We start from the raw sequence: 8871 nt of genomic DNA, 5'->3' as shown, positions 1-8871 counted from the left end.
CAGCTCTGATGGACTCCTCGGTGGTGGCTGAAGTCCTCGCAGCGATCTCTTCTGTCTCGGCTAGCTTCTACTCCAGGGATCTCAACTCATCAGATAAAGCAGTGTGGGTTTGCTGATCATGTGCTTTCGTCATCTGAAGAATATCCAAATTCTCCTCTTTTTCACGGAGTGTTCTTCTGAGCTGGTCTATCTCGGTCGCACAGGAGGTAATAGAAAGATCAAGCTCGGCAAGCGAAGATAATCTAGTAGCAAGGCTCGTCTTAACTCGATCTACTCGGCCCCGCTGCATCTGAATCTCGAGCTCAGCAAAAATCTGAGTCTCACGTGATGACTGTAAGCGGGCGTCCAGCTCGGCAGCAATAAATGAGGAGGCACCTGCATCTCGGAGCTCACGAAACATCTGAAGCTCATGCTCTAGGCAATGAAGGTCATCAACTATAGCCTGTGCCAAATCTGGATGTCCCGCTTCCCTTATCAAATTGACTTTAGAATCAAGGAAAGGCTTGAATTGGCGAAGAGAAAGTCCACCATGGAAAAGCTTGCCAATCATAGCATTCATGAAAGAGAAGAAGGAGCGGACTTCTATGCAGATGACAATCTTCTCAGGATCATCATCAGATAACAACTCCCTCGCCAGAATATGAAGACGAGAAGAATTCCCTGCACGATAAAAAAAGATAAAACTGTCAGAAAAAGACCTTGAAGAGTAAATAAATAGTATTCATACCCTCTTGAGTAACTGGGGGTGGTGGAAGTGTAACGGCTGGGGGTGTATTAACTGGTGTAGTTGGTCCCATAGCCGGCTCAACAGGGTCATTCTCAACAAAAACTCCTGTTAAATACAAGTCAGAATTCTCAGAGGCATCACATTATAGCTGCATTAGTCAAAATTGGCTAGTCCTATAATTAATTTGGGAGGAGGCATATACCTTCGAAAGAATCATCCTCAAGATTCTTATCGAACGTAGGCTCGGAAAATATATCTCCGGGTAACTGGCCATCAAATTGAGGAGAGCTATACATGAAGTGGAGTGTAGGAGTCTCCGCGATCAAGCCTTCCTCGTCAAAATCATCAATAGAGAAATCTGACGTAAAAGAATATAAGTACCAAAGAAGAATAAAGAGACTACAACCAACAAAAATGAGTTACCCCTTATGGATGCGTTAGCCTCTTTATTCCCAAAATCCACGTATGCCTCCTGCAAGTTATCTGAAGAAGCAAGATGTACAGAGATGATTAGAGGATGCACAAATTCTTTTGTATACCATCTAAAAGATACATTGTCAATAGTAGATGTACCTGGATCTACGGAATCAGGTCCTACATTGCTATCCTTCCTAATGTCGGCAACCCCTGTAGGCCTTTTTAAATGGGGCAGCGGGTCAGGCTCACCAGGAGACACAGGAACGGAATCGGGACTCATTTCGCTCTCTCCACACTCTTCTATATAGAGATGGAAAAGCATGAGTCAATGTTCCGAATAACCAAGAAGGTAGTTTACAGAGTAGATGTTACCTCCGTCACTAGCAGGATCATCACCAGCCAAGTCCATATCAGATGCTCGGGAAGCTGCACGCGGCTTGCGGGCTAATCTCTTCCGCCTAGCAGCAGGGACAATAATCGAAGGTCTCGCCTAGGAAGGGGGGTGGAACTCTTCATCCTGGTCAACTGTGGTCCCTGAAACATCAAACCATAGTCAGTTTCAATATTTCTGGAAGATGGAAGGAAAAGATGAATAGCAAACCTCGCTCGGAAAAGTCTTCATAACCTTCAGGATCTCCCCCTGAAGCCTCGTCTGCGGAATGAAAGGTCTTCTTTCCCTCTTCATCAATCCGACGAGTCTTGTTCCGTGTCCTCTGTGATCGAGCGTTTTCCCAAATCCTACGGGAATCAACCTGAGAAGCTTCCTCGGCCTTTAGCTCTGCAATCGGCTTCACGGGGATAGTCTTGTTGGCTGCTAACAACCACTTGCAGCTTAAGAAAGTGAGGTGCAACTGCCGATCAGCACTCGGGAGACTGAATTTAGCACCAGTACAGCCAGTCACGGTCCACAACCACGCACGGAGACCATCTACCAAACCGCCGTGGGCCCGAAGCTGCTGACGAGGATTCCCGACGTAAAGCTGATCGTAGCCAAACTGACGAGCGAATCGGCAGGGTAGATATGGCTCTATGAAGCACTGATCCCTCACCCGAAAAGTCAAATAACCTGGCCTAATGTTTACCAGCCAGTTAAAGCACCCGATGTCCAAGTGAGTTCGATACTCTCTCGGCCTCTCCTCATCTATCAAACAATCACCGTATCGGCCGGAGAACTGCGGAAAGCAAGTGGAAAATGTCCAACACTTGTAGACCTGCAGCTGCTGTCTGATGTCAGAAAATCCGCGCCCCTCCCACTTGCCGTTCTCAAGCAACTGTAGTAAAGGAACGGAATGATCTGTGGTGCTCGGTACCGACATCATATCGGAACGGTGAAGGACGAACCAAGCCATCAAGTAAGTGTACGGGAGCTCCGTCTTAATGGTGGGAATCTGACCCGGCAAATCACTTTCCTTCCGTGTAAAGGCACCAGAAAGCTGTAAAAGTCCTCGATGAATGTCAGCCACCATCACTGGAAGAAGTGAGAGTTCTTTCTTGTAGGCGAGCTGAACTGCTGGATAGAGCACTTCCAAGGGCAAGGCATCGCCAGACTGATATGGAACAACGCACTTCTTCAACCAGATAGCGAGATAACCGGCAAGAAGAGTCATTGGTCGAATCGGTGCGGTAGCATGCCACAAGAATGATTTGAACTTGGTCCCTGCAGGAAAGCCACCCTCAGAACTGCTAGTGGTATAAGAATGAGAGCCAATCTTCTTCAGCAGATTGTTCACCCCTGAGGGAGTAAGTGGAGCCAACTCACAAATAGCCTCGCCAGAATTACTCTCCAGATTCTTGAACAAATAATTGGCAAACTGCTTCAGACTCACGAATGTCTTAGTCCTCTTTGCTAAAGGCTCAGACTGCGCCAAAGCTATATGATAGTGGCAAGTGAGATCCCATAGAGTCTCGTAGCGATCAGGCATACGATCCTTCAGCGGACTTAATTCATGGTTGGAGGGAAAGTATTCCTGATACAACATCTGTCCCATGGGTGAGCCAGAAATCTTGTGCATCTCGTGAAGAGCCAAACCCAACTCCCCTTGCCGGGTCAGAAAAGTGTTCAAATCTGAATTATAAAGCTCGAACAAAGCACAGAAATGCCTTGCGCTGACAGGCAAGCCATACATGGTGGCACGAACGGCTGCATATAAACCACAAGCATGGACCCAACCATAAATCCTGTGACGCATCGCAGGCATCTCCCGTCCTAGAGCAGCAAGGTGATTCCTCAAGGTAGAAGCGGTGGCGAGGAACTCGTTACGTGGTGGTGCATCCAGCCCCAGTACTCCGGGACGCAATCCGGTGATATGACTTCTGCTCGAGCCAGGAAACGCCTGATGAGTGATGTAGCCGCAATGGACGCTCTCATGCTCCTCCGTCAAGCGCCACGACATCTCCCGTGTCACGGCCTGACGCCTGAGCTCAGTCAATGAACGATGCCGAGGAATCTTCGGTAAATATATGAAGCCACTGCCAGTTTTATGAAGCCACTGCTCAGCCTCAATAAACACGGCATCCGGGTCTTCGACAGAGTCACCAAATAAGAAATCGCTCTTTCGAAGAGGCTGAATAGAACAGGCGTCCTTCACAAGAGGTGCATCGGTAATCAACTGTCGAAGAGCTCGGTGCCCACCTTCCTTCACCGCCTGGGCAACCTCAGTCGATGTGCCCAAGACGAACTGAGGAGTGTCTGGGATAGGGGAAACATCGTCGGAGGTCGAACAATACTCGCCACGACGCCCGTATACTGCGTGAGATGAGAACGCTCCAGAAGGGTATTCAACTGAGAACAAGCAATTAAACGTTTGTTAATTCCAGTTATAAAAGGAAATTGAACTCATCTTACGAAGGGGTAAGATAGAGTCATTGCCTTATAAAGGGTGTGACGTTTTGGCCACGTTGCGCCTTCATAAGATAGGGTATATCGACAATATATCCCTGCCTTATAAGGCACAACGCAACGACAAAACGCCCCCTTTATTTATTATGAGATAGTGTTTTGACCAAGCAAAACATATCTTTGAAGCGTCAATCCTCACCAGGGAGAATCAAGGCTTTTCCCGGTTGCCTCACTAAGGAGAACAACGGGGAGTAAAAAAAAAAAAGAAAAAGGACCAATTTGCAAATTTCCAAGAAAAAATGGACCAATTTGTAAATTTCCAGAAAAAGTAGCTCACCAGCGTAAGAGGGAGGCGCGCCATCATTCGGCGTGGTAGAGGATTGACCCCTCGCCATACGGGACATAGAGACCTGTAAGGTAAATTGAAGAATCAGATCTAGAAAAGGAAAAATCCCATTTTTTTTATCGCAATTCCACCCCTAAAAAGGCGAGCCTGAGGCATCAAATCACACCCTCAACCCTTATATGCGATCCCGCGACTCCATACACTAGATCAAACATGAAATAGATCAAGATTGCGGAGGATTTACCTGAAGAAAAGCCCAAAATCCAATAAAGGCGAGACCTTTAAGGAAACTTGAACCACACGCTCGAGGGGCCTGAGAGAAACTTTTTATTTGGAGTTTTTGGGAGATTTCTCAGTCCAAGATTCAAAGGAAAGCCAGATCTAAGACAAATATCAAGGTTTGAAAGAGAATGGATGCTCGAGGGAAGAGAAATCAAGAGAAGAGAGGGAGGGGGTGGCCGGCCCTAGAAAGAGAGGAAGAAAAAGAAAAAGAAAAAACAAAAAAACCCCTCTTATAGCCTTGAACCAGATCTGGCTGAACCAGACCAGACCGGGCTAAACCAGACCAAGCCAGATTGGACCAGAATGGACCAGAATGAGCCAAATTGAGCCAGATTGAACCAGAATGAGCCAGTTTGAGTCAAATTGAACCAGTTTGAACCAAATTTGAACCAGAATTCAAATTGGAGCTGAATTAAGCATTGAAACGACTTTTGATCAACCTACGGTTCAGTCCTTCACCTATTTAACCCTTCTCCCATATATTTGGAAGGGTTGGAAAGATTTTTGAGCCCAAATACTGCCTTTTTGGCACATTTTTGGGCCGGTTCAGGTTATTCGAACCTAAAGAATACTCCGAAAAGTATACGAGTGTAAACTGCTTCTTAATACTCCGAAAAGTATACGAGTATAAACTGCTTCTTAATACTCCAATAAGGTATACGAGTATAAACTATTCCCTCCTCTTTGTTGAGAAGTTTCTGGAGAATATTTTTCTAAAAAATATTCTTAAGGATAACTTAACATAACTCCCAGGAGTGTATGAGTATAAACTAGACCTCCCCGCTCCAACTCCTTAAGAGCTTAAACTGTGTAGACTCCAAAATACTTACGAGTATAAACTGTGTTAAACGCCGGACAACGCGTCACAATGAAGATTCAAAGACGTTAACCTAGGGTTTCGGATCGTCCGACATTGACTTTTTATCGCAACACGTTAACTGGCGTTGACCTAGGGTTACATGTTGACCGGCGTTAACCTAGGGTTTCGGATCGCCCGACATTGACTTTTCATTGCAACGTGTTGACTGCGTTGACCTAGGGTTACGCGTTGACCGGCGTTAACCCTAGGGTTTCGAATGTCGTTGGATGCTCAAGTCACGAGACCAACTAATGAAGCTGATGCGTCAGTGACCCCGTATTTATAGGATTTCACCCCAGCGCCACTCTGTAGGCATATAAAATTGCTTATAGGTCCCATAACACGGCTCAACACGAACTAATGAACCATCGGGCGACGTATCTAAGCACGATCGTTAGCCCGTCAACACCGAAGCCAAACAATGTGCGACAGAGCGGATTAACGAGGCTACAAAGCTGACGAACCGCACGCAAACGACGGAATGAATCCACTCGCGTGCGGAATCAAACCAACGGTTCAGGGAGTCAACGAGTCATTCAACCATATAACGGATTCGAACTCAGACACCAAAGCCGATTTACTGCCTAATCGGGATCCAGACTTCCAAATCAGGATTCAGAATAAATCGGGTTTCAGAGCAACGCACAGGCGAACTCGGATGAATCGCGATCGAGTCACGATCAGTTTTGGAATCAAGCTCAGAATCGGATTTATTGCCAAATCAGGAATCGAGTCAACGAATCGATTTCAGACCAATCAACCGCATAACCGAATCACGGACGAAGCGGATACAAGAACCGAAACAACCGAACGACGGACGCAAAACCCGGAGGGGCTCGGCCGAAACCGAGCCACCTCAAGGTGGCTCGGCCCAAGCCGAGCCACCCCAGGGTGGCTCGCTCATATTAGTCTTGAAGCCACCCTATGAGCTGTTCTCGCATATGAGCCTGAGTCCATCCCTGAGGTGTGCGTCTAGATTCTGTGCCAAATGCACAGATCCTGGTTGCCATAATAGCGGGTCATTCATCATTTTGAAGGACTTCTTTGGGAAGAACTTATTGGAGAGAGCCCGAAACTCTGCCCGGATTGAGACCTCATCTTGCGCAGTTTTTGAAGAGCTTGAATGTACTTGGACATTCATGATACTGATTCCTGATGTCAGCATTTTCCCCTGCACGACACAAAAGCAGAGTCGAGGGATGCGAGTATCATCAGACTACGTGTTCAACACCCGGATCAAAGCTTGGTCTTTGATCCCGAGATCTCGAGCGATTGTTTCGCTTGGTGAAATTAATCCCTCCGGCTAATTAATTCTCTTGGGTGTAATACATACCCCGTTAATATGCATAGATCTGCATTCGAGATCTAGATCGTGCGGTGGTTCCACGGTTAAAATACCCGGCGACAGGCAAAGAACCCACCAAAGCGAATGACGCAAAACAGGAGCTCAGCGATTTGTTCGACAAGGACAAAGTCTGTATTTTTTTTAATTTTCTATTATTTTTGATTTTCATTTAACGGGATCTTAAGAAAGACACAGATCTTTTGTAACGGCGAAAAAATGTTAGTTCAAGATAACAATAATCAATGAAGAAAGCAATGATTTTTCCTGCCGAACACACGTCTACCTCGTGCTCTCAACACCACCGCCAGCGCCTCCCCCACCACTTCTGACCGCCCCGGTCGAACTCGGCCCGATCGACGCCACACCGCCAGATCTGCTCCAGCCCCTTGAGTTCCCCTCCCCCCGAATGCTCACCGTCGAGAGAGCTCCACCTCTGTTCTCCGCCCGTGTATCGTGTCACCGCCGCCTTTAGTTGTCGTCCCCGGACAACCCAGACAGACCGACAGCCCTCCAACTGCAGCCTCTGATCACCGCGGCCTCCCGCCCCCATCCTCCGCCCCATTTCGTCCGCCGGACACCGCTAACGCCTCCACCAACCGTCGATCGCGCGCCACGAGCCGAAGTAGCCACGCACCTCTGCCCCTTCGGCCGCTAGCGCCTTCCGCCCTTCGAACGCCTGTGCCGACCCTGCAGCAGCCTCGCGACAACCGCCCGCATCTTCCCCTATCGCCGGCTCTTTTCCCACGCGAACCTCGCTACCGACGCCGACCAAGTTCACCGCTACCCCATCACCGCAACCCCTTGCCGGAGCTCTTCCCGACGCCGTGCCCACGCTCAGATCTGATCCGCGCTACCAACATTGATTCGTTCGATAATACCCGAGGCAGGATCCCGTTGCTCAGATCTGAATTTTATACTTGTTAGAAATTATCTGTATATTAGTTTGTAATATAATTATCTGCGCGAGATTGTTGGATAAAGAATATTAAATAAATCATAGTAATATGATAAATAGAATTTTTAGAAAAAATTATAATGAATTGAAAGAATTTAATCGGCAAACGAATCTTTTTAAGATAATTATAATAATTTAAAGAAATTTATTTTGAAAAATGAATTATTTTAGATTAATTATAATGAGAAATAATTTGAAAATGAATTATTTTGAAAAAATGTTATTTTTGTGAATTACATAGTTTTGTTCATACTTTATGATTATGTGATATGCCATGATATCGTTGCGCAAGATTGGTTGTACTTATTGTTTCCTATTGTGTTTGAGAACCCCTAGCATTTCATGACTTAGTGACCTCGTGCATCATGAATGGACTTAGTGACATGTGTGAGTGTGTTGACTGAGTTTAGGTGGTGAACCCGAGTTAATAGAGATTATGATTGGTTATTTAGACAAACCAGAAGAGTTGGGATGGGGAAGTCCATGTTCATGTGATCAGATATAACTGTTGATGTATCTTCCAGGCTCACCCCATGATCCAGTGTAGCTTGGGGTTAGTTTGTTGGGTCAAAGTGAAGCCAGTGTAGTCACTTTGGTCCGTGAATTTGATATTCACCCGGGTTTTGCTTGAGTTCGAACCAGGCTGAAAACGGATTGTGTGTAGCCCTCTGACTGATCCAGTGTAGCGGCGTATTGGGTGCACATAGAGGATTTGTGAACAGTCAGTTATCCGGTGATATGAGTGTTGACTCTATATGAGATGTGGACCAGTGAGTTGAGATAGGATGGTTAGTTACATGACCTCGATTTTTGGCTAAGTATGATTCTTGTGAGATGTAGGCCATTTGTGTTTCTTTTCATACATAGATCGGGGTTAATATTTAATTATCTATAATTTGAGACATATACATGAGGGTTTTCTTATTTGGATTATTTCGCTCGACGTACTACGTCTCTTGTTGTAGATTTTTAGGTATTAATTCCATCTAGTTGTATGACCTTGTGACTTGTATGATTGTTCTGATCGCTAGCTGCATGACCTCGTTACCTGATTGATTTATGGATTCTTATGATTATTATGTTTTAGTAGTGAATTTGCAT

The 8871-nt window shown here is 46.1% G+C and overlaps 1 protein-coding gene across 1 annotated transcript in view; it reads right to left on the bottom strand.

The window, feature by feature from the left end:
* Positions 1 to 1424, bottom strand: part of LOC109835709 — a 16880-nt gene extending 15456 nt beyond the window's left edge. The window contains exons 1-3 of the mRNA XM_020403712.1: positions 1301 to 1424; positions 1151 to 1210; positions 930 to 1085 (exon numbers count right to left, since the gene is read on the bottom strand). Coding sequence (XP_020259301.1) covers positions 930 to 1085; positions 1151 to 1210; positions 1301 to 1424 — 340 coding nt within the window. The remainder of the gene's footprint in view (positions 1 to 929; positions 1086 to 1150; positions 1211 to 1300) is intronic.

The sequence above is a fragment of the Asparagus officinalis genome, chromosome 1, assembly GCF_001876935.1.
Source record: "Asparagus officinalis chromosome 1, Aspof.V1, whole genome shotgun sequence".
In the NCBI taxonomy this organism is placed as follows: Eukaryota; Viridiplantae; Streptophyta; class Magnoliopsida; order Asparagales; family Asparagaceae; genus Asparagus; species Asparagus officinalis.
This window is presented reverse-complemented; position numbering and strand designations above follow the sequence as displayed.